This window comes from Ammospiza nelsoni, chromosome 21 (genome assembly GCF_027579445.1).
Source record: "Ammospiza nelsoni isolate bAmmNel1 chromosome 21, bAmmNel1.pri, whole genome shotgun sequence".
NCBI lineage: Eukaryota > Metazoa > Chordata > Aves > Passeriformes > Passerellidae > Ammospiza > Ammospiza nelsoni.
In genome coordinates, this window is record NC_080653.1 from 8,131,774 (window position 1) to 8,157,397 (window position 25,624).

Below are 25,624 nucleotides of genomic sequence, written 5' to 3' on the forward strand. Positions count from 1 at the left end.
ATGGCGAGCGCGGCGCGGGGGCTGCGGGCGATGCCGCGGCTGCTGCCGCTCCTCTGGGCGCTGCTGCTGCCGCCCTCGCTGCAGAGCCCGGCCCGCTCCCCCCACATCAAGAAAGCGGAGGCCGCGGAGGCGGCGCCCGGCGAGGCGCTGCGGTACCTGCACTCGGCCGAGCTGGGCGAGGCGCTGCGGGCGCTGGAGGCCACGGCCCCGCCGGGCCTGGTGCGGCTCTTCAGCATCGGTCAGTCGGTGGAGAAGCGGCCGCTGTGGGTGCTGCGCCTCACGGCCGGGCTGGGCCCCGAGCGGCCCGACGAGCCGGCCGGCGGCGCGGCCCTGCCCGGGCGGCCGCAGGTGAAGCTCGTGGGGAACATGCACGGGGACGAGCCGCTGGCACGGCCGCTGCTGCTGCGCCTGGCCTGGGAGCTGGTGCTGGGCTGGGCCGGCGGCGACGAGCGCATCGTCCGCCTGCTCAACACCACCGACCTGTACCTGCTGCCCAGCCTCAACCCCGACGGCTTCGAGCGCGCCCGCGAAGGCGATTGCCGCGGCGGCGGCGCCGAGAGCGGGCGGGAGAACAGCCGCGGCCGCGACCTCAACCGCAGCTTCCCCGACCAGTTCGGGGACGCCGAGCCCAACCTGGAGCCCGTGCCCGAGGTGAAGGCGCTCATCGACTGGATGCGCCGCAACAGGTGAGCGCTCCCCGGCCCCTTCTGCCCCGGTTCCCCCTCTGCCCCGTCCCCTGTGCCCGCTTCCCCTCGGATTCACTCCCCGACGGTGTCTTCCAGCTTCCAGCCCTTCCCGGTGCTTCCCAGCAAAGCCTGGGGAGAAAAGGAGGAGTAATTTCCCTACCTGTTTATCCCCACCTGGTTATCCCCAGCCTGTCCCCCTGCAGCCAGGACCATCCTGCGCTGGGGGAGCATTTGGTGGCCCCAGGTTTTGTGCAGCCCCGCGGGGCACAGCCCGTGTGCCCTGCACACCCCCAGGTGTTCAGGCCTCCATGGCCATCTGCAGGTCTCCCATCTCGCCGAGTTTGTGGCTGGAAACTTCTCACCTGCTTTGCTGTGAGCTTGTCAGTGGGTCTTGCTCTTAGGGCCAATAATGCTTACTCCACAAGCTGTGGGATGCTGGAAATATTTGGGGTTAAGCATTTACATATGACCATGTTAACAAATTGCGTTGGACAGGGCTTCTTCCCCTCATCTTTGTGTTGCATGGGAAATTCCCTGGATTTAGCAATAATGCTCTGTGCAGCAGCTTTGCCAAAGTCAGGCCCTGTTTCTGCAGCTGCCTTCCCCATGAGTTCAGTTGAAGCACGTGGGGCTGAGCCTGGAGCATCCCTGCTGACCTGTTTGTCTCTCTCCATCCTAAGGGGTACCCCAGGGAGAAGCTGCTGTGCCTGGAGTGCAGCAGCCCAGGAGAGGAGATGGTGCCTTTAACGCCCAGCTCTGGTGTGGGGGTCTGGGGCAGCCCCAGAAAATGCAGTGCCCAAGCTGGGCACTGACTCTTCACTTGCCATGTGTTCTTCAGGGAGCTCTGTAAGGTCCAGACTACAAAGGTCAATGCAGCCAACTGTGGGAAATTGTGCAGAGAAAGCAGCAATGCACTGCAGCAAACTGTGGCCCTCTTCCCAAAGTAGGGATAGAAAGAGGTGAAGAGAGGGGTGACAGTGCACTCTAGAGCTGTTGGTTGACTCCAACCAACACACAAAACATTCAGCATCCTGCAGTGTTTGCTCATGTTTAAGAAACAAAATTTATGTGAACAAATGATTTTCAGTAACGCCTGGTGGATGGCAGTGCCCATGGGGATGGTGCTGCAGAGGAATTGCAGAAACTTCAGAACTCTTGTCCTGAGAATCCTTTAGGACAGCTCTGGTGCAGCACTTTGCACTGAAATCCCTCCAGGGTTGGTTCAGCTCAAAATTAGGTACTGGAGAAACTCATGTGCATTCTGTATATAATTTTGGAAACTCCTTGAGCTTTTTAATTTTTTTTCTTTTAGTATGTGAGGTGGGATTTGCTCTCCCATCTATATTTGCTATCACCCTCAGCCAGGGTGAAACAGGAAGAACGTGGTGCTTTGTGTGTCCCTCTGCCTGGCAGCACCAGCTAATACTGGTGTAATTGTTAGGCTAACATAACTGCTGATAGAAAAATGAATGAGTAAACAGAACTGTTTGATTAAAAAGAGAGATAGTGGGTGTAATGCAATTTGTGTGCACTATTTTAAGCAAGGTAGAGGTATTGGTCACATTACCTCTGCTTGGAAACCAAATCCCATTTGAGCAAATGCACAGGAGAGTTCTTTTTCCCCTCAGTGCTGTGTTTGGTGGGAAGAGGAGAACAGAGAAAATTACCTTTGGGATTCACTGAAATGCTTGTGCAGCCTGTGATCAGACTGAAGGGAAATGTGGGCCATGCCCTGCTATATTTCCTGACTTGAGATTTTAACAACTCTGTTTCACATCCAGATTTTATTTGTGAGTTAATTCTGCTGCACATACCAGGTGTCCTCAGAGCTTGACAAGAGCGCATTGCTGTGTCTGTCACCGAGTTTTGGGGCTTGGTCTTAGGCTGCAGAAAAAAACCTGTTCAGAACTGATTCCACTCCCAGTGTGTGCATCTTGCCTCATTAATCCACACCAGACTTTGGGGGCTCCAGAGAGCGTGATTTGGGTGGGGAAGCAGCAGAATAACTGGTTGGGTGGCTGTAGCCAACTTCCTGTTGCAATATTTCCAGTCTGACTTTTTCTCCCTTCCCTTTCCTCCCCAACCCCAGGTTTCTGCTCTCTGGCAATCTCCACGGGGGCTCTGTGGTGGCAAGCTACCCCTACGATGACTCGCCCACGCACAGGCTCACAGGAGTTTACAGTAAATCAGCTGATGATGAAGTCTTCAAATATCTGGCAAAAGCTTATGCTTCACACCACCCCATCATGAGAACTGGCAAACCCAACTGCCCTGGAGAGGAGGCAGAGACCTTCCCAGATGGCATCACAAATGGTGCCCAGTGGTATGACGTGGAAGGTAAGCTGTGCTCACCTCAGAACTCCCATCCACACCAGTGGTGATTGTCACAGAGGAAAGCTCTGGGGGTTAAGTGGTATTTTTAGATTTTAATGTGTTCTAGCGGCTTGAAATGGAAAGAGGTGGCATTGTGGGAACACCAGCTGATGAGTAACAGCCTGGGAGGTGTTTGTAGGGAAGAGATCACAGCAAACTGAGGGGTTCTTTCTGACCCTCTTGTGTAGTGGAGAGTTGTCCTGCACGTGGGAGGCTTCATGTGCCAAATGAATTCTTGTAGGTCTCTCGACAGTTGCTAAATTTTGATACAGGAAAGAGGAAATGATTCCTAACGGTATTAAACCAATACCAATGTTCTGTGAGCTCTTTTAACCTCTGAGCTTGTAATTTTGTGATTCTAGAATAACCTGCTGTAAAACTGTGTGAAATTTAGATGTGTTCTGAGCTAACCAAGGAGTTCTTGGCAGCTTTTCCATGGGCTGCTCTGCTCGTAGACCTGTGTGGGAGGTGACAGCCTGCATGACCTGTGTGGGAGATCTAGAAGGGATCTGAGATTTGCCCTGCAGGGACCTCTAGGAGAGCTCCTGATCCCTCCATGGTGCAGCTGCACATGGAAGTGAGCTGAACAGGAGCAAATAACCTCCTGGTGCCACCACTCTGCCTGTGCAGGTGGAGGTGACAGGCCTGGCTCAGCCACACAGTTGCTCTGTGTGTGGTGGTTTGGTTGAAAATTTAAATAATAATTCATGTGAGGAGAAGCCCTCATGGGAGAGCTCCCAGGTTACCCCATTGCTGTGGCTCCTTGGTGGATGTTGTACAGGCAGGGCAGGAACTTCTGTGGTGAGAGCACAGCAAAAAAGTTGCAGAAATGATCTCAGAATTTGTGTTGCTGTGCTGCTCTGCTTTTTTCCCTTCTGCTGTGGCTGAGGGGTGGTGGCAGAAGTGCTGAGCAGGCAGTGATAGGCAATGCTGTTTATCCTTCAGAGCTTGCAGCTTAATGATTTCTGGTAAGACACTGAGTTTCTGGAACATGGCTTTGCAGCAGAGTCCTATGTTCATTCTGCATCCAGCTTGCTCGGGGAGGCTGGAGAGGGATCCATTATAGGGCCTGAACACATCATCTCAGCTGGAAGAGGAAGGCTTGAATTTTAGCAGTGATTGAGTCATCCCCCAGGGTTTCACTGGGCAATTAAGATGTTGTGTTCAAATAAGATGTGGTTTGATCTCTTTCTCTACCAGCTGTCTCCTTCCCTCTACCCTGCTGTTTGCAGGCTCAAGGTTCATTCTGCTGCTGTGAGAAGTCCAGCAGGAGGAAAGTTTGTGTAATCTGGTGACTTGGCTTGTGAGGGAACAGGATATCCTGGATGATCTGTGCTGCCTTGTTGTGGTGGCTGCTCTGGGCAAACACCTTGCATGGGAAGTTTCTCTATTGCAGCTCTGTCCTCGTAATGAAGTGGGGTGGGTGTGCTCTGAAAGAAAACTTATTCCAGAGCTTTGGGTCTGTGTTCTCCTGACCCCAAGGAGCTGCATTTTTCACTGCAGGGATGAGTTTTTCATCCTCCTGGGTGGCTGTGGGGCTGGTTGGTGGCTGTGGCACTGATGTGTGAACCTTGCAGGCTGCCTTTGCTTTGCCATCAGTACAAAGAAATGGCATCATTTTCTTTTCACAGGAAATAAAAGGTGTGAACTGGAGACCAGATTGCTCTGTGCTGCTGTCACTGTGGTTTACATCTATCCAATAGCCCCCAGCACCCAGCATCTGCAGAAATAAACCCTGTCTCTGTGACAAGCCACAGGCTGGGGCTCAGCACTGATGGCTGTAGGGCACTCAGGGGCAGAGATTGCAGGGAGGATGCACTGACTGGGCTCTGAGAGTGGAACATTGCTCAGGGTGACAGCAGAGTTCTCCCAGAGCCAAGGGATTCATGTAACATGTAACCTAGGGAGAGCATGGGTGAGCTGACCAATACCATGCATGTAATTTGATGTTGTGTCAGTTCACCCCTTTGGGGCTGCAGGTTTTAATGTTTATTTTTAGTAGTGGACACGGAGCAGGCGGAGGGGAGTCAGTTGTAAGTGCTGTGACAGAAGCACCAAAACCATCAGAGGCTGTTTTGAGTCATCTGAGTTGCTCAGCTCTGTGCCAAGGACTGCAGAGGCTCGTGCTTGGATCAGGAGGCCTTTCCCAGGGACTGCAGCATTGAAATGTGTGGTGAAGTGAGGCTGGGGAAACCCCAGTCCCTGAGCTGAGCTCTAGAGGTGGATAACCAGAGCTCCTGGTTCTGTGAGCTGTGCAGGGCATGTGCTCAAGGCCTCCAGATCAGGTTGTGCCAGGAGAGATTCCTGCAGGTTCCAAGTGAACCAAAGCCAGGAAAAACAAAGAAATGGGAACACAGTGTTTCAACAGGTGGAAATTTTCCTGCCACATTTTATCATGTGAAATCAAACATGCTGGAGAGCAAACTGCCACGGGATTCATTGTCCCAGAGTTACCAGCTCAGTTTTATGCTGGTGCCAGGCTCCATTAACTTCCATTAGAGTTTGCAAACAGCCTCTTACATGTGTCAGACCGAGGTGGCAAGTACAAACCATGGGAGTAATTGCTGAGGTCAAGTGTGCACAGAGGAAGATGGATCTCTGCCAGACAGCTGAATTTGGCTCCTGCATTCCAGCTGCTGTAGATAAGCACATTGGTGACTGGGATGTTTTTGGAGGCTATCTCTGGTGTGCATGCTCTTTCTCTTCCTTTTTAACCTCTGAGGGTTTTAACTACCAAGTGGCTGGTTCAGATCAAGGGAATGCATGCAGAGTTGGGCTGGGGTATGGAGAGCAGTTGAGAAACCACTCTCAGCTGTGGGCAAGATGTGCTTTGCCTTTGTGTTGTTCAGAGATCCAGATCAGAAACTAAGTTCAGCATTGAGCATATTTTGTGGGCAGCCTTGGAAGGTTTGTTTTTACATGCAGTCCCTTCCTAAAATATATTTTCTTGCTAGTTTGACTCTGTGATGTCCAGGTGTTTGAGGTGTTTCTGGTGTCTACTGGGAGACACTTCTCAGGTTTAAAGTGGGTTTTGGTTACCTGTGTGCTTACTGGGTTGCTTTGATTGTGGTTACCAGCCAAGCCACACTGAGCTTCCAACCAGCTTTTAGAGGCATCCAGCTCAGTGCAGTTAAAAGAAGTGCTGAGAACAGGGTGGCATCACTGTGGTGGCCTCTGTTTCCTGGGCATGGCAGAGGGCACTCACACAGAGTGAGCTCTTGCAGAAGCTCTCAGCCACGTCTTTCTTCACAATTTGCTGTATTTGTGTTTGTATTTTTATGAAAGTCTTTCTGCAGTTATTTTTCTTCTTGAGAGAAGTATTGGCTTGGTGGGTTGAATGTCTTAAGGCCTCTTTTCACACCTGTCATGAGGTGCTGGGCAGGGCTGTGCTGGTGCAGCTCCTGGGGAGACTTTGCCCTTGTCTTTGAGAAAAGGCTGCTGGGCTGGGCTGCTCTGGGTCATGCAGCTGCTGCAGTTGGAGGCCCTAACCTCACCTCCTCTGGGTTTTAATGATTGCAGACTAATGGACCAGAACTTTCTTCTGCCTGCTTGGTGCTGCTGCTGGTGCTCACTCAGTCCCACGCTATGAGACAATCAGTTCTGAGCAGAGTCAGCAACTTGTGTCATGTATTGAATCATGTCTCCAGCTTGCTTGGTGCCATCTGCTCTCTCTGCAGAGCAGACATTATTGTTTCCCTGCTTTAACTTAGCTGCAGGTTCCTGATCTGCTGGTGTCTGTTCCAGTGAGAGCTGGAATCAGTTTTCTCCATAGCGCAGTTTGAAAATAGAGCCCTTCTTGGCTGGCCTGGCAGGCTTCTCCTGGCACGTGGAGTATTTATGGTATCTGGATCCTCAGGCTTGACTCTGGAGAGCTGCATTCTGCTGCTTTGAGCTTGGCAGGGAGCAGAGGCCCTCCTGTCAGCGTGAGCTCTGCAGTGTTTGTGCTGCTGGAGCCTGGAATCCCTGCCTGAAGTGCAGCCCTGATGCTCAGGGAGTGGATCTGAGCAGGAGAGAGATTTGTTCTGAGCATTTCTGTGACCTGCTGCCAGCCAGGGGCTGACTTGCTGTGCCACTAAGCTGCTAACCGGTAAAAAGGGCAGTGGTGCTTCATGGGGAGGCTGAAACTTTTCACAGTGTGGGCTGAAAGACACCCCGTGGTTAAAATGCTGAAGTAAATCCAAGGGGTTATCCCAGACATTACCCAAACAGAGTAGAAGCACTGTAGCCTGGCAGTTTTCTCCCTCAGGTGTGTGTTTTCTGCTCTGCTCCATGAATGCAGTGCCCTGCTCATGGCAGGCTGAGTACAGAGCTCTCTTTACCCCTCTGGGTCTCTGCATAGTCAGGGGAGGCTGTGCAGATGGTATGTGGGAAAATACGTAATTCCACATGCTGTAAAAATAACTGTCCTGCTCTGCAACAGAGCTGTGTGAAGGCCAAATATGTGCAGTGGATACAATCCAAATTTTCAAGAATGCAGTGTACTACTTTCTCCAAGAGACAGTTTTACCAGAATTGATGTAGCAAGCTCTAATTTAGTCCGTTGCTGCTCTATTATGGGTGAGCATCTGTCCTAAATTTGCTTGAATGGCAGATGAAGCACTAAATATGTTTCATAATGGCTCTGGTTTACGTTTTTGGGTGTTTTCAAGTGCATTAACGTCCTGCTAGGAGCAGATGGTTATGGGCTGGCAAATCATTTGGCTCGGCGTGGTGTTTACTGGTGAGAGAGCAGCCTGCTGTGCCTGCCTGTTCTAAGCCTGCTCACAGGAGCTGAATGAAGCTGAGGGTAGATCAGACCCACAGCCCTTGTTTCTCTAACCCCTTGAACTGAGTTTGAGAGTTAGAAAGTCTTCCAGCATGTTGTGACCCCCTGTGCTGGACAGGAAAGTCTCTTTCCTGTTTTGATGTCAGCCATGCACAAGCTGCAGTGCTCTTCTGGCTGCAAGGGACATTTGGTTTGTTACAATAAAAGCTCCGTGTTCCCTTAGCAGCACACTCCCAGGAGAACTGAGAGGAACTGGGACATCTTTGTGGTCCCATCCCACACATCTGCCCAGGGGCCTGTTCTAAATCCTACTTTATGGTGTTAGTCCTGCTTTACCCAGCTGCAGTGGGGCTGTTGGATTCAGGGCAGTGGACTGTGACCTTCTGGGCCACCACTTCTGCTAGAAACCTCCTCTGCTTGGTCAGTGCTGCTGGTTTTCAGCTGTTCCTGCCCAGGCATTAACACAGCCCCTGCCAGTGCCAAGCAGTGTGTTTGCATCAGGATATTGATCCGTTCTGCCTTGTTCATTGGCCAGTGCCACAGAGGGTCCCTCACTTCAAGGGGCTTGTGGATGATTAGGTAACTGCTCAGAGGAAATGAGGTCTATTGGCAGAGCACTGATGCAGTGTTTCAGTGGGCCAAGCAAAGGATGGGGTGCACAAAATCTGCATTTCTAACAGACCTTCCTGCTGGGGCTCTGCAGGCTGCTGCTGTGATATCTGCCACAGCTCTCTGCTTTCCTTCTCCTGGACTTGACATCTGCCTCCTGTGCAGAAAATGCATTGCTGTTCTCTGAGAGAGGGACTTCTGAGGGTCAGTTGAGGTCCCTCAGCTCATGCAGAAGAGCCTGTGGGCCCCTGTGTCCAGGTGACCCTGGCAGGAGTCACTGTCAGTGTGGAGGCTGCAGGTGCTGCTGTACAGGTTGGGTTGGAGCTGTCTGGGAAGTGGTGGCCAAGGCTGTGACCCACCAGTCTGCCTGTGTTATAACCAAATAAGTTTGTGTAAGCCAGAAGAGTTTGTCAGCATGCAATAAACACGGTGTGATGTCTTTCCTCACTGACACAACTGCCTGGTTGGGTGGTGGGAGCAATCCTTTCATGTGGTCATCTGGCTGCTGTCATGTGGTGGGGTTTAGCAGGGTGATTCTGACACCTGTTTCACAGACTTGTGGTTTTGCTAAGAGCCTTTTGGGAGAACAGTTGGCCTTGAAACTGATTCCAGTGTGCAGATTTGAGCTGCCAGCTCCCAAGTTGATAGTCTGCTATTCTTTTCTATCAAAGGCCTCAAACTCATTTTGAGTGAAGTAACCTCTCTTGCAGGCAGACCTCACAAATCTTGAGGTAGCTTAGAATGCTCAGGGAAGGACTTGGCAGCTGGAATGCTCAGGATCTGGTGTGCCTGCCCTTGCACACGGGGTTTGTCATGTCTGCAAATGTAAAATGAACCTGTGTGAATTCCCAAGAGCTGAGCTGGTGAGTTCAGCTGGTGGAGCAGTGGGACAAAAGGACTGTCACTTTGAGCTGCCTGTGGCTGATTTGAATGGCCCAGTGTTCCAGTTACAGCACAGGGTGTCATCATAATGTGACCTGACTTTTCTCCTTAGGCTGCTGTCTCTGGAGCTGAGGCAGCATCCTGGGGGGGTGCTGTGTGGGGCTGAAGGACAGGAGAAAGAGCATCCTGAGGTGGGACGTGTGTGCATTGCTCTTGGGACATCTCTGCCTCCTTTCCTCAGGTGGGATGCAGGATTACAACTACGTGTGGGCCAACTGCTTTGAGATCACTTTGGAGCTGTCCTGCTGCAAATACCCACCGACCTCTGAGCTTCCAAAGGAGTGGGAGAACAACAGGGAGTCTCTTCTGGCTTTCATTGAGAAGGTAGTGAGGGCTGGGCTGGGTGTGGGGTGGCAGCTGTGAAACCTGTGCAGCCCATCCTGGGCTGGGAGCTCCATGTTCAGGTGCCCTCCTGGCTTTGTGTGCTGTGTGAGGTAGCGCAGGTGCTGCAGCTTTGTTTGGAGGTCAGTGGCTACAAAGCTGCCGTGTTTCTCTGTGGTTCTGCCACAGCTCCCACATGCCCCACAATGACAGAGCTTTGCTCTTGTGGGGTGCAGTGTTAGAGGGACTGATTGGTGCAGGTCTCCATAAGTCATGCAAAGTCCTGGCTGGTCTCAGTGCCATGAATCTCCAGTGATGGTCACAAGCATCCTCACTGCTGAGAGCCTGGCTTGCAGAGCCCTCTGCCAGGCTGTCTCTAGATGTTGTGTATGAGTTGAGTAGGTGACAGTTTAGGCTGGGATCAGAGGCAGCTGAATTTGGCCTGTAACACTGCTATGTTCATGTTGCAGTTTGCCAACGTTGATGACTTAAGGAGTTGATGAGTTAGGGAGGGTAAATTCTGAGATCCCGCTGCCTTCCCAGTCCATGCTGGAATTCCTGTCTTTGCTGTCTGGCTGAACACTGAGTCCTGAGCCCTTGGGTGCCTTTGCCTGGCAGCTGCCCTGCTGCACTGCATTTGGGGAAGCTTGAGGGGGTATTGCTGCCTTAGGATGTTTCCTTTCAGGTTCCCCTGATGTTGCCTGTCTTCAGCCAGGCCCTGTCATTGTTTTCCTCAGGTGCACATTGGTGTGAAGGGCTTTGTGAGAGATGCAGTCACAGGAGCTGGCCTGGAAAATGCCACCATTGCTGTTGCTGGTATTGCTCACAACATCACAGCAGGGAGGTTTGGTGATTACCACCGGCTGCTGGTGCCTGGGACCTACAACGTGACTGCTTTTGTGATGGGGTAATGTCTCTGTGGCAGCCTGTGCCCACACTGCCAGCTGCTCCTGTTCCTTCTCTTGAATTCCCCCCCCTCAAAGCACCTTATGAATTTAAGGGGCTCGGCTGGAAGCTGCAGCAGTAAATGGTTCCAGCTCAGAGCTGCAGCTGTGTTTGCTCCTGCAGCAGGGTGCTGTTGAGTGCACAGAGTTCCTGTCAACTTCTGTTTCACTGCCTGTATCAAATTGCAACTTCTGTGCAAAGGGAAGTGGAGTAGGGTTACCGCAACAGGAGTTTGTGTTGTCCCAAGCCTGGGTGTGGATGTGTAACTTGCCTTCTGAGATACACCTGGGGCTTTTTCCCTGCTGAGCCTGTGGACTCTTGCAAGGACAGCAGTGGAGCTGGGTTTGGTGGCAGTGGGATGAGTCCCTGTGAATCTCTCAGTCATTAACATCCCAGTGCATTTGGGCTGGGGGGAGCAGGCTGGGGTGATGGAGGGACTGCAGGGAGTTTTGGCCTCTGTTCTGCAGAGCCTCCTTGCTGAAACCAGTTGTTTATTCCACAGCTACACACCAGTGACCAAAGAGAACATCGAGGTGAAGGAGGGAGATGCAACAGAAGTGAACTTCTCCTTGCAGCCCGCTGTGATGCCACCAGCTCCTAACGTCACCCAGCTCACAGCAGCTCCTGCCCCTGTCACTGCCATCACCCCCACCCCTGTGCAGGCTGAGGGCCCAAACCCAACCCCTGCCCACGAGCCCATCCAGCCCGTGGACTTCAGGCACCACCACTTCTCGGACATGGAGATCTTCCTGCGGCGCTACGCCAACGAGTACCCGGGCATCACCCGCCTCTATTCCGTGGGCAAGTCCGTGGAGCTCAGGGAGCTCTATGTCATGGAGATCTCTGACAACCCTGGTGTCCACGAAGCAGGTGATGTGGGAAATCCTCCTGAGCAAGGCACAAGTGTGTGATGGTGTTCACAGGGGTCTTAGGATGAGGGAAGAGACGAGGATCTGACTCCATGTTTCAGAAGGCTTGATTTATTATTTTATGATATTTATTACATTAAAACTATACTGAAAGAATAGAAGAAAGGATTTCATCAGAAGGTTAGCTAAGAATAGAAAAAGAAAGAATGATAACAAAGGCTTGTGTCTCAGGCTCTCTGTCCGAGCCAGCTGACTGTGATTGGCCATTAATTAGAAACAACTCTATGACACCAATCACAGATGCACCTGTTGCATTCCACAGCAGCAGATAATCATTGTTTACATTTTGTTCCTGAGACCTCTCAGCTTCTCAGGAGAAAAAATCCTAAGGAAAGGATTTTTCATAAAAGATGTCTGTGACACAAGTGCAAGTGGCCCTTGGGAGAGGCAGAGCTGGCGCCTCTCCTGAGAGACTGAGCTGCTCCTTTTGGTATCCTTTATAAAAGTGTGAGTGCAGGGGTGTTAGAGCATGGCTGGGGACATCTTTTCTGATCATGGAGCTCTGGGGAAGAAGGACAAAGAGATTTCCATGAGGCATTGTTCTTTTTGGGGTTGTGGGGGCAGAAATGTGAGTTTTAGGTACATGCCCTCCCGCCAAGCTTGCAAGAGCTATGCTCAGGGTGGTGAGGTGGCTCCAAGCTGTAACATAGTGGCTATAATTGTTTCTGTGGTGTAACCATGTGTCTGCAGGTGAGCCAGAGTTCAAGTACATCGGTAACATGCACGGGAATGAAGTTGTGGGGCGAGAGCTTCTCCTGAACCTCATCGAGTACCTCTGCAAGAACTTTGGCACAGATCCTGAAGTGACTGACTTGGTGCAGAGCACACGGATCCACATCATGCCATCCATGAACCCTGATGGCTACGAGAAGTCCCAGGAAGGTACTGCTGTCTGTGCCAAAATCTGTGGGGTTCCTAGCTCTCAGAACAAGCCTTTGGGTTCATGGACTCCCTGGGAAATCTGGAAGCCTTGCTGGAGCAGGAGTGCTCTCCAGACAGGGAGGCTGGGAAGGGACTTGGTGTGTGCTGTGGGATGAGTGGGTGGATCGTGATTGATGGATGCTGGAAGCTGTTGGGGAGAGCTCTTATACTTCAGCAGTGCTGTGAGCTGCCCCTGTTTGGGTCCCCTGATGGTTTGTGGCTAATCCAGGGCTTTTTTGGAAAAAAGACATTTCTTTGACACAGCTCTTGCTTGCTGTGCTTTGGTCCATTCTCTTAGTAAATGCAGTGTGGGAGCCAGGCTGTCTGCAGAGCACTTGTCCAAGGATAACACAGACTTTCACCATGAGGCTGAAACTGGCAAAAACATCCTTCAGGGAAGTCTTAGAGCTACGTGGCTCTTGCAGATTGGCAGAACAGAGCCTGTCCAGAATCACGTTCTGGAAGCAGAGCTCTGCTTGGGTTTAACAAAGAACTTGTCTGGCTGGTTTGAGAAGGTGAACTCTGAGGTTTCTGTGGTCGTGACATCCGGCTGCAGAGATTGTTCATGGTTCAGTGCCTTGCTGCTGGTCTGACTGCCCTGAGAGCCTGAGCAAACACCCTCTGGAAGGGTCCCCAGGCATTGCTGCACAGAGCAGGCCACTTGTTGGGCAGGGCCTGGGTGCAAGGGGCCAGCACTGCTGTGCTCTCTGCTCTCTTCACCAACAACTACTTGTAAACTCTATAATAAGAGGTTGAAGCCTCTTCACAGGGCTTGAACTTGTGTTTCATTTTCAGGAGACAAAGGAGGCACCGTTGGCAGAAACAACAGCAACAACTATGACCTGAACAGGAACTTCCCAGACCAGTTTTTCCATGTGACAGACCCTCCCCAGCCAGAAACTCGTGCTGTCATGGCCTGGCTCCAGTCTTACCCCTTTGTGCTCTCAGCAAACCTGCACGGAGGTACCACATCCAAACCAAGCTCCTTCCTCTGCGCTGGGCTCTGTGGGAGTTGCAGGGAGGTCTCCAGGGTGTTCTAGGTGTGCGCTGGGGAGCTCTTATGCTGCAAGATAGGGCAGAAACTGGAAACAGAGGGTGAAAATTGTGTGCCCAAACATATTTGTAGGGAGTTGAGGCGGCTGCTGGGAAGATCCCAGCCACTTCTCTGAAGGGAGCATCTGGGAGATGGGGATGGACTCTCTTGTCAGCAATTGCTCAGCAGATGGTCTGGGAATGGGATATAGAGCTGTGGCTGTTAAGGGCTTTGCAGCATTTATGGAGTGAATGCAATCCTGAGGGTTCCCTGCCTTGAATCGCATGGCGGAACTACGAAATTGGCAGTAATTAAATTATCCTTTTGGAGTGTTCTGAATTAAATCTCTGTGTATTATAGCTTACTCCCTAGACAGTTTGTCTGCTGGCTTGTAGCTGTGGTAACTTGCAGGTGGATGTTTTGTTGCCATTGTGTTTGGTTTGTAGAGCAGAAGTGTCATGTGTGGGTGTGAGGGGGCTGGCAGGTCTCCGGCTGCAGTGGTGTCTGGGGTTTTGTGGTGCTATTAGTACAGCTTTCTTGGGGAAACCCTTAGCAATAAACTCCAGAAAGCTGAAAAACTGCATCATTTGGGTCAAAAGCACCATGCATATTCTGGGAAATTCTTCCCCTTGCTTCCACTTTTCTGTGAAAGCAATTATTATGTGGTTGTGTTCAGCCCTCCTTCATGTAAGAGCCAAAGCTTTGATGTTGTTGTGGCTTTGGTTCTCCTTCCTGACTAGGTGTGGTGTTATCTCTTCCTGTGCTTCTGTCTCTTCTATCCACTGGGCTTAATGCTTTGTTTAATGCCAAGTCTTGAGAAACAGAAGGCTTGGCACTTGCTGGAGAAAAATTTCCACTGTTATGCTAAGGGATCACTGGGCAAGCACCCAAGTATGAGCCAAAGCTTGCTTTGCCTGCAGGTTCCCTGGTGGTTAATTACCCCTTCGATGATGATGAACAAGGAATAGCCATATACAGTAAATCCCCAGATGATGCTGTGTTCCAGAAGCTGGCACTTGCCTACTCCAAGGTAAAGCTCTAACAGGAAAATGGGCACATCCTGCTAAGTTGACCTCTGGGAAACTCCTTTTCAGCTCCCAGGGAGCCTCCTGAGCAGCTGGTGGAGGTGGGTGCAGGCACTGTGGGTGAGGGAGGATCCTACAGGAGGCTCCCATTCCTTGAGTGATGCCCGGCTTGCTCTGTCTGCAGGCACTGAGGGAGGAGAGCTCTGTGCAGGCACTTTGAAGGGGGGTGGAAAATGCTGCTCATGGGCTGGGAGGAGAGAGCAAGGATATCTGGGCTGGGATTGGGTGTGGGTGCAGCCAGTGCTGCAGTGATAGACACACATCTGTGTTTGGTAACCCTGAATGTGTGACTAAGGGTACAACAAGAGTTCCTGTGGTTGTGGAGTGCAGGCTCACCTTCTAATGTTGCATCTTGTTTTATAGGAAAATGCAAAGATGTACCAAGGAAGCCCTTGTAAGGATATGTACCCCACTGAGTACTTCCCACATGGCATCACTAATGGGGCTCAGTGGTACAATGTTCCAGGTAAAGCACACCTGAAATCTCCTCACTGTTTGTCTTCAGCTTAATGCATGTGCAGCTTAAATAATTTAGTCTGTTCAGTCAGGAACTCTGCACTGGTCAGCTCAGATTAATGGGACTCAGGTTTCTTTTATAACCTCTTAAATAATGTACCCTAATAAAGTTATTCCCAGGGGAAGGAATTTATAGTGTAGTTTCTCTGACTATTAGCAAAACGGCTTCATAAAATTTTACAGCACTTTATTAGCATGAAAGGTATTTACAAGAAGGAAGGTTATTTGTCTGCTCTTTTGGCATCCCTTTGAAGCTTGAATCCTGCCCTGTGTAAAAGCCTTTTCCCTTCAAGTCTGTGCTTCATCTTTCTCTGATATCTGATTTTTTTTTTTTTTTTTGAGCTGTGGTACTTCAGAAGTCAAAGCTTTTACATTCTTGTTGTAGGTGGGATGCAAGACTGGAATTACTTACATACAAACTGCTTTGAAGTGACCATTGAGCTGGGCTGTGTGAAATACCCCAAGGCTGAGGAGCTGCCCAAGTACTGGGCCCAGAACCGGCGCTCACTGCTGCAGTTCATCAAACAGGTGAGGTGCCCTGACCTCAGGCCAGCTCCCTCTGGGGTTTGCTTTAGACAAGTGAGAATGAACAGGGTGGTCAGTCCAGCTCTCCTGGCTGCTTTCTGGCCAGCCTGGCTACCTGCTCTACAGAAATCACCCCCATCAGAACCTATATTAATACTCTCTCTTCTCAACATACCAAAAATCTGTATGGAAATAGCATCCAGATGATGCAGGTGGGGGCTTTTTATGTACCACTACCTTGGGTTTCCTGAGGCTGGAATGTCCCTCATATTTTCTTCCTATCTAAGTGGGGCTGGTGCTGCACACCTGGGGTGTGCAAACAAAGGTGTGGAGTAGAGAGTGCCATGCTGACACCCTGAGCCAAACAATTGCTCATTGTCCTCATCAGGTGATCCTTGTCCACGCCAGCTGCTGGCCAGTCCAACCTGAGCCCTTTTGGAACATCTTGCTCCTCTGGGAATGCTGAAAACGTGAGGGTTGGGAGGCAGAGCTGGGGCTGGCACTCAGCAGAGCTCCTTTGTGCAGGTTCACCAGGGTGTCTGGGGCTTTGTGCTGGATGCTGTGGACAAGAGGGGCATCCTCAACGCCACCATCAGCGTGGCTGACATCAACCACCCCGTGACCACCTACAAGGATGGAGACTTCTGGCGCCTGCTGGTCCCAGGGACGTACAAAATCACAGCGTCTGCCCGAGGGTGAGCAAGCCCCAGAGGAGGAGCAAACAGCTGCATGACTGCCTTCCCACTCAGGAGTATTCCAGCACCTCTGCCTGCCTACAGCACACGTGGGCATGGGTGTTCCTCTGCCCCCAGGCCTGTGCAGAGATAGCAGTGTGAGACTGCCATGGTGTCAGACTGCTCACCTGGCACTGGGCAACAATCCCAATCCTCCCTGGTTAGGAGTGGAGAACTTGGTGTCTTTGGGGGAAATTCTTTTCCAGGCAGCTGCCCACAAAAGTGACTTGATCACTTCAGTGCTGCCAAAATTCTGTGTTAAAGCAGCCTGACTTGTTGTCTTGCCAGTCTGCCATGTAACCCTGAACACCTGAGCCAAAAGCAGCTGAATGCCATGTTGGGGCCTGAGTTGTTCCCTGTCCTCCTGCCGTTCCCACATCCCTTTGAGCTGTTCTTGCTCTTCATTTCTGTGCCTCTCACTGTGGACAGGGCAGCAGTAGCAGTCCCATGTGGGTGTGTAATCAGGAACAGGACTGGCTTGTTGTCCAAGGTTTCAAATGCCTGATGTTTTCTTGTGCCTTCTCTTCCCTGGGCAGGTATGATCCACTCAGTAAGGTGGTGGAAGTTGACAGCAAAGGTGGGGTGCAGGTAAACTTCACCCTTTCACGGACAGACAGCAAAGTGGAAGAGGGGAAAGGGCTGGTCTTGAACACCCCAGACACCAGCAACCCCAACGAGAAGGAGTTTGAGACCCTGATCAAGGATCTCTCTGCTGAGAATGGTCTGGAGCAGCTCCTGCTGACCTCCTCCAGGGATGTGACTCCCTACAGATACCGGCCCTACAAGGACCTCTCCGAGTTCCTCCGAGGCCTCTACCTCAACTACCCCCACATCACAAACCTCACCAGGTGAACACAGAGCAGCAGCCTGGGCTGGGGATGTTGGGAAGTTGTTAGTCATGAACACAGTGCAGAGATGGGGAGCTCACCCCTTCCTTCCCTGTGCTCTCTGAGGAGGGGGGAGCCCCATGTGTAAGGACATGGTAGCAGAGCAATGGCTGCAGGGCCTCACAGGTGCATCCATGTGTTGTTCCCTGACTTAGTTCCCCAGGGATGCTTGGGACTGGTGATATTCCCAGCACTGATATCCCAGATTTCTGCAAATATCTGTGTTCCTTGCTATTTTGTCTGTTCTTTAAATCCTTTCTGACATCCACCCTGCTGAAGAGTCCCCAGCAAAAATGACCAGCTTTTACTTACAAATCTCAGATGGCCTTTTTTTCATTGTCTGCCTCCAGATTTTATTTCAGTAGTGCAAGACACTTTTGTGTGAGTTTGCCCTGGGGCAAGGTCTGTGCCCTCCTGCAGAAGACCAGCTGCTGCCATCCTCTGCTTTCCTTTGTGACCTGTAACGCTCACCCTCTGTCAGCTTTAGAAAGCACAAATCCCTTTGTCCCAGGGCCTCATTTGCTTGTTGTAACCAGGCACAATGTGCTCATGTGCTGTCCCTGCTGGTGCCAAGGCTGCTTTGCTGATCTGTAGCCTCTATTGTCCCTGCAGTTGCATCAGCCCTGAGCCTGTTCCCTGCTTTCCCTGCACTCAGTTTGCCAACTTAGCAGCATGGCTGTAGCAACAGCTCTTGCATTACTGGGAACAGGCCTCTTTTGTCCTGCTTTGTAAATTAGTTTGATGTCCAAATGTGTCCTGCTCTGAAGGGAAAAAAGAAACAAAACAAAACCCACCACTGGCAGCACAGAGGATCCAGCAATTCCACATTTATTATGATCTCATAGGCTGTATGGAGATGTATGGAGCATTGGATATTGTGTGCGTCTGGACCTGGATACACCCATACCCAGATGCTGGTGCTCAAACTGATGTTCAGGGTGAATTCTGTTCAGTGCTGCTGCAAATCTGGCCCCTGATCTGGTTGTGTTTCTCTTGCCTTTGCGGCCTCCCGCTGGAGGCTGGCAGCACTTTGTTTCCACACTGGGATTTCTCCATGGGGTCAGGCTGGAGTTGCAGCTCTCTTGCTGAGCTGACACTCCCATTTCCCATCTCTTGGCAGCTTGGGGCAGAGTGTGGAGTTCCGCCAGATCTGGTCCCTTGAAATCTCCAACAAGCCCAACGAGTCCGAGCCTGAGGAGCCCAAGATCCGCTTCGTTGCTGGGATTCACGGGAACGCTCCCGTTGGGACAGAGCTGCTCCTGACACTGGCAGAATTTCTTTGCATGAACTACAAGAAGAATGATGCTATCACAAAGGTGAGAGGCCAATCCAAAGACCTCCTTGGAGCCTTCCAGCTGTAGCCTGAAATGACAGTGCTCACTGGAGGAGACTCCTTCTGCCAAAACTGGTGTGGGGCTTGCTGTGGTTCCATGTGTAATGGGGAGGTGTGTGATCCACAGGATGAGAACCTCAAACTGCAGCTCCTAGCTTAAGATGCAGGGAAATGAACCCTCCTAATTACACTTTGTACTGTTTCTCCTTTTGCTCAGCTGATAGACCGGACCCGGATTGTGATTGTGCCTTCCCTGAACCCCGACGGGCGCGAGATCGCGCAGGAGAGAGGCTGCACCTCCAAGATCGGCCAGACCAACGCTCATGGCAGAGATCTGGACACAGATTTCACAAGTAAATAACTGCCCCATGGTTGGCTGGAGTCCTTGGGTTACAGGATCTGCCTGTAAACAAGGCAGTGCTCCAGGCAGCACAGCTGCTGGGAGGCTTCCAGAGCTTGGATCTTCTTTACAGACAGCAATTTGCAGTCTCTTATGTGCAGGAGACAAAGCAGAGTTATTTAGGAATAGGAGAGGTCAGATAATACCTGATGTATTCTTACTCTTAATGGATTTCTTTCATCTCTGAAAAAATGCCCTCTGTTCATGCTGCCCAGAAAGAGTCTCCTTTTTCCATGTTTTTCTGGTTTCCATGTAACTGTATCCATAGCACTGTATCAGCCCACCCTTCCTGGGCAGGAAGTGTTCTCTGCTCAAGTTTGGCTGGGATCATCTTAACTCCTTCCTTAAGAAAATGTCAATTGTGTGACATTGTTGTGAGCAAACACACATGAAATACCTTCTGCAACACAAAAGGAAATAGCTTGGGGAGTTTGTGGTGCTGCACATTTGTTTAGCTTTGCAGATTAATCCCCCCATGCACAGAGTGGACTGGGTGCTTTACTTGATTGTTCAGCTGCATCTGCTGAGATCTAACAAAGACCTTTTCATACCTGCAGCAGACCTAATTTCTGACATAAAGGGTGTACTTCTGGCCTCTCAAACAGCAGAGGAAACTGTTCTTAGTTCCCTTTTCTATTTGTTGTTCTGATTTATAGGCAATTACACCCGGTACTCAGCGGCACGGGAGCCTGAGACCAAAGCCATCGTGGAGAACTTGATCCTGAAGCATGATTTCAGCCTCTCTGTTGCTCTGGATGGAGGATCTCTGCTTGTCACTTACCCCTATGACAAGCCAACACAGTCAGGTGTGACCAGCTGCCTGGTTCCCCTCAGGCTGGCTCTGCAGAGGTTCATGTGGCCATGTGCTGTAAGGGCTTTTTGTGCTCGTGGTGTTCTGTAGCCTCCTTTGTGTTCAGCCCTTTGTGTGTGCAGTTGACAGTCTGTAAGTAAACCTATAAAACCTCACAGGGTTCAGCTAGGGATCAGAAGATTTACAATTCCTATGCCTACAGCAGTATTTCAACCATTCCTTTTGCAGAACCAGTATAAAATCTGCTTTTGATACTGCCCCTTATTGTTAGGGGAAATAGGAATGCTCCTGAAACAATGTGTCTCTGTTTAGTACAGGATCATGAGGTTAAAATGGGAGTCTTCCCCATGCAGGGAACGAGAGTTGCATGCTCAAAGTCTCTCTTTTCCTGTTGCAGTGGAGAACAAAGAAACACTAAAGCATTTGGCATCTGTGTATGCAAACAACCACCCAGTGATGCATTTGGGCCAGCCAGGCTGTCCAAATAAGTCAGGTATGTTTGGCTGAATCCTTTAACCCCCTGTCAGCTTGTGGCAGACTCTGCTGGGCAGGCTCTGGCTGACAGCTGTGTTTTTGCTCTCACAGATGAGAATATTCCTGGTGGAGTGATCCGTGGCTCAGAATGGCACAGTCACCTGGGTAGTATGAAGGTACTGCTGCATGGCACATGGCTCCTCATCTCTGCTAATAAAAGAGCATCAGTTTGTCCTGATGTCTGGGCAAAGCTTCTCCCCCTCCAGCTGCACTTTGCAAAGCTTTTTTTTGTTACCTCTTTCCTCGTAACTGTGGTTTTGTTTTTTGCAGGATTTCAGCGTGACGTTTGGTCAGTGTCCTGAGATCACTGTTTATACCGGCTGCTGCTACTTCCCCAGTGCTGGACAGCTTCCTAGCCTGTGGGCAGACCACAGGAAATCTCTCCTTAGCATGCTTGTGGAGGTGAGCTGCAGGCTGTGGGAGGAAGTTCTGACAGGGACTGAAGTGGTGGGGAGGGGGAAAGGAAGACAACAGCATGGGGAGTTTTTGTGGTTTGGTTGGTGCTGTGTAAATACAGATGTTCATGGCTTAGGCTGTGTGAGGAAGGCAGCAAGTGACCAGGGCACAAGATTTAAACATCTGTGCTGTGTTGCCTTGCACTGTTATTTATTGTGAGGGTCAGGGATGGCAAGTGGGCTGTGTTTTAGAGATCTCATTTTAGTTACAAAAGCACTGTAAGTTTGGATCTGAATGTGAAGTGTGTGAAATGCTTTGTTTCAGGTCCACAAGGGAGTGCATGGCATTGTCCAAGACAAGAGTGGCAGGGCAATTGCTAAAGCTGCCATTGTTCTGAATGAAGGCCTGAGGGTGTACACTAAGGAAGGTGGCTATTTCCACGTGCTCCTGGCTCCAGGGTTTCACAGCATTGATGCAACAGCCAGTGGGTACCAGCAGAAACATGTCAAGGTATGTGAATGTCCATGTTGGAGATGTTTCCCCATTCCCTTTCACATAAAATCTTCCCTGTTTGGGCTCTGCCTGGCTGTGCCTGTGTTTAGCTGCTAATTAGGTGCCATCAGGAGCTGTTTTCTGCCTTGACAGAATGGATGGAGAACGACTTTCCAGCACAGCAGGGTGGTTTTGGGAGTGCCTTTTCTTTGCATGGCACTTGTCTTTGATCAGGGCAGGACCAGGCAGATGACAAATGTCTCTCTTGTCTGGATCCCCAATGATGATCTAACCTCTCATGTCTTTCTGCAGGTCTTTGTACGTGATGATGCACCCAGCTCTGTGTTCATTGTGTTTGACACAGAAAACAGAATTTTTGGACTGCCAAGAGAGCTGGTTATAACTGTGGCAGGTACAGTGACATTTTTTTATCAAAGCTTGGAGCTTTGCTTTCTGTACCAGCTCATGCTGACAGAGACTCTCCACTGAACTGGGAAAGCAGCCTGCAGGCTTAAGCCATCTCCTGCTTTCCCTTCTGAACACACTCTTGTCCTTGCAAACTCATCCAACAGCCCTTGGTTCTGCTTGGTAGGAGGGAGGGAGGAAATAAAATGTTTTGCAGGGATTTGTAAGGTCCAAATTGTACTTTGAGATATCTGGAATAGGGAAAGCTTGTGTGCATGGGAGATCTTGCTTCTTCAAGGCTTGTTTAGGTGACATCAGGTAAGCATGAAGAGATTATTTTATTTTCTCAAGGTGTCAGCTGCTGGGGAGGGGTGTGTGGGAGTTTAACCCAGTGGTCTGTAGTGCAGCTTGGTGATAATCTCCTAGATTTCAAACAGAAAATGGAGTGTGTCCTGTTCTGGGAGCAGCTCTCCTGTCCTCCATGGCCTAGGAGGAAGGAGCAGGGTCACAATGAAGTGAAGAAAGTGGTTGTGACTGCAGGAGGGAGGAGAGATGCTGGCCAGCCTGGGAGCCTCTGGCCTGGTATTGTAATTAAAGAGCCCTGACGAAGGCAGGAATGATGCATCTGACTCCATGTTCTCAGAAGGCTAATTTATTACTTTATTAAACTGTATTGTATTATATTAAAGAATACTATATAAAGAATACAGAAAAGATACTGAATGCTAGAAAGATAATAATGAAACTCATGACTCTAGAAAGAGTCCCAACACAGCTTGGCCATAATTGGCCAATGAGTCAAAACAACTCACATGGGGAATCTAATCAGGCAATCACCTTTGGGTAAACAATTTCTAAACACATTTTACATGAGCACAACACAGGAGAAGCAAATGAGATAAGAATTGTTTCCCTTTTCTCTGAGGCCTCTCTTGCTGCCTTTCAGCTTCTCAGGAGAAAAACCCTGGGCAAAGGAATTTTTCAGAGAATGTGAATGCCACAGGAAGGGGGAAGGTGGCATTAACTTTGGTGTCCTCTCTCTGGCAGGTGCCAGCATGTCTGCCCTGGTGCTCACAGCCTGCATCATCTGGTGTGTGTGCTCCATCAAGTCCAACAGGCACAAGGATGGCTTCCACCGCCTCCGGCAGCACCACGACGACTACGAGGACGAGATCCGCATGATGTCCACTGGCTCCAAGAAATCCCTTCTGAGCCACGAGTTCCAGGATGAAACAGACACTGAGGAAGAAACACTGTACTCCAGCAAACACTGACACCTCCAGGGCAGGAGAGGAGGTTCCCATGGACCAGACCTGGTGGTGGGGGGCGATCCCTGTGGGTCAGTTTTGAAATGTTAGCTTCAGGATGTGTCCTCCAGAGGGGTGGGTGGCAGCTCCCAGCTTCCCTCTGTTTGCTCTGTTCCTGTGTGCAGGCACTCAGTGGGTGTTGGAGGCTGTTTCTGAGGTAGGGACGTGGTTTGTTACATTTTTGGGTCAAGATCTGGAGGTTTGTATGATGTGGTTTGAAAGGCAGCTTCAATAGGGCGGCCGGCAGAGCTCTTAGCATTTCCCCAGCATCTCAGCACAGGGAGCAGATGGTGGGGAAGTGCCCCAAGACCTGCACAGGGTCATGGTCATAACACTCCAAAAAAGGTCTCTCTACCTGTTTTGATTTCATGTTTTCCACTACATGCTTGGGGGAGCACAGGTCCTTCACGTGACTCCACATTCTGCAGAGCAGCCCTCAGAAAAAGCCCAAAAAAACCAAAATCCTTTGATTCTCAGCTCTTCCCTTGGAGCTTTTCCCACCATGGGTTGCTGTGGCCTGCAGTGGTTGTGGAGCACCTCTAATGTGTCACTACTTTCCCCCTCCTGAAGGCTGGGGGAGATGACATTGCTCTTGATGTGAGCTGGAGAGAGTCAGAGCTCCAGTGAGCCTGACAGAGCTCCCCTGCCTGCCAGCTCTGCCATGCTGCTGTTCCTCACTTCTGGGGAGCAAAGAAACTTTATCCCCATCACCCTGGTTGTGTTTTGTTTGTGTCATAGGCTTGGCTTTGGGGTCTGATGTTCATCTTCCAATAGCTCAGTGCCTGAGAGAGCAGCTGGAAGGTTGTTCTAAGCAAATTGATTCACTGATCTGTAGAAAACTTGATCAATTTTGCTCAAATCCACCGCTATTCAGGAGGGAACAGTGAAATCTGAACCACTGCTTTGTATTTGAGCATTACTGCAGCAGCAGGGAGAGGTCATGGGAGTATCCATGGCCCAACTTTGGTGCTAAATTCTGAAGAAAACCTGCACCATTTGCCACTGTCCACCTAATCACCAGGCTCTGGTGATGGCAGGCAGCAGATTTTCTGCTGGCTTGGCTCTGTTCTGCTCCTGGAGTGTGGAGCAGGAGCTCCACCTGTGTGTGTGGCTGCAGTTGTGGTGCAGGGAGTGAGGAAGGGCTGAACTGTGCTGAGGGAGAAGGGAAAAGCAGCCAAATCCTCTTGAGTAGCACTTGGCAGGAGGTTGGAAAGAGGAGCTGCAGCACACATCCCCAAGACATTTGAGGGGAATAGAAGGGGTGTCCAGAAGGAAAGAATGGTTGAAATGTTTGATTTCCAAAGCCTTTCTGTATCTTTGATGTTCCTGTGCTTTCTGCAGAAGCAGAAGGCTGGGGTTAGAATAGGCACTTACTTTCTTGCTCATTTTCTTTAATTCTTGCCCCACTGACCTGGTTTCTGGGGTGCAGGAGCCTTAGGCCTCGAGTTTGCCCTGAGCTGCTCTGGGGCTGTCCACGGGTGAAACCTGCACGTGGTGTCTGTGGGTGGAGGGGTTGCACCCAAAAATCTGATGGGGTCTGCTCTGCAGGGCTCAGACTGATCTCCTCTGGAGGAACAGCCCCACTGCAGTCCCATGGGCTGTGTCACCTGGGGCACAAGCTGTTCTTCTCCCCTACCTGTGGAAATGCCCTTCCAGAGCCACGTGGCTGCAGCTGTGCTGTGTCATCATCTCATCTGGTTCTGGGCAGGGACAGAGAGAACCCTGAGACACCAGTGCACCTCATTCCCTGTTCCACAGGGAATTCCATTGCAGGGAACACAAGGTGTGGCTGGGGAGGTGTTTTGGGAACAGGGAGATGATGATGCTGAGCACTCCCCTGCTCCTGTCCCACATCTGCTGTGCCAGAACTGCTCTGGTTGCCTTGTGCAGGAGCCATGAACATCTCTGTGCTGAGCAAGGAATGGGTTTTCGTCCCTTTTTGTCCCTTTTCCACCTGAAATGGGCTGCAGGACACCAGCACACAGTAGCATTAATCCTGCCTCATCTCTGACCTATTCCTCCTTTAACAAGAGACACAGTAGGTTTTATTTAAAGTCGAGTTTGCAAATGGCTCTTGGGGCTGTGTTTGGGCTTTCTTTGCTCTGGCAGCAGGAAATGGACAGAGCTGGCCCTGCTTTGTCCCTGTAGCAATAAATCCTGTTAGGAACTGGCCCTTTCCCTCAGAATGCATTCAGAATTAGCTGTGGGAGTAGGTGTGTATATTTAAGGTGAGTGGATTTGAGATATTTTGCAAACGTGTGAGACTTTTCTACGCAGCAGGACCAAGGGAGGTGCCTGGCTCTGGCCCCAGCCCTGGGGCTGTTCTGGGCTCTTTGGGAAGGCAGGAGCGGCTCCCGTGCCCTCGGTCCGTCCGTCTGTCCGTCCATCCAGCCGTGCCCCGGGCCGAGAGGAGCCGGTCCCCGCAGGCACCGTCCCTGTCGCTGTGGCTCCGTGCACTTGTGCCTTCAGATAAATAAATGTAATTTTCAAAGGGACTTGAATCGCCGTTCCGGGCAGCGGGAGGGGAGGGGGCGGCGCGGGGCTGGGCCTGGCTCTGCCCTCGGCCGCCGCCGCCTGTTTTTTTACCTGTATTCCGAGATCAATAATCTGTATAAAACTATTTTGATGTCCACGTGCGTTCTCTCGTTCTTCCTTTACAACGGGGCGGGCGGGAC

The 25,624-nt window shown here is 50.8% G+C and overlaps 1 protein-coding gene across 1 annotated transcript; it reads left to right on the forward strand.

The window, feature by feature from the left end:
- CPD (carboxypeptidase D) lies at positions 1-25,581 on the forward strand. Its single transcript, XM_059486739.1, has 21 exons — positions 1-686; positions 2,776-3,023; positions 9,557-9,699; positions 10,434-10,603; positions 11,144-11,511; positions 12,261-12,452; positions 13,287-13,454; positions 14,445-14,554; positions 14,973-15,075; positions 15,511-15,653; positions 16,176-16,345; positions 16,921-17,232; positions 18,392-18,587; positions 18,822-18,957; positions 19,661-19,810; positions 20,213-20,308; positions 20,401-20,465; positions 20,620-20,751; positions 21,070-21,255; positions 21,550-21,649; positions 22,690-25,581. The coding sequence occupies exons 1-21, from the start codon at positions 1-3 to the stop codon at positions 22,914-22,916; spliced, it is 4,101 nt and encodes a 1,366-aa protein (XP_059342722.1). The 3' UTR covers positions 22,917-25,581.
- Positions 25,582-25,624: the final 43 nt, after the last annotated feature.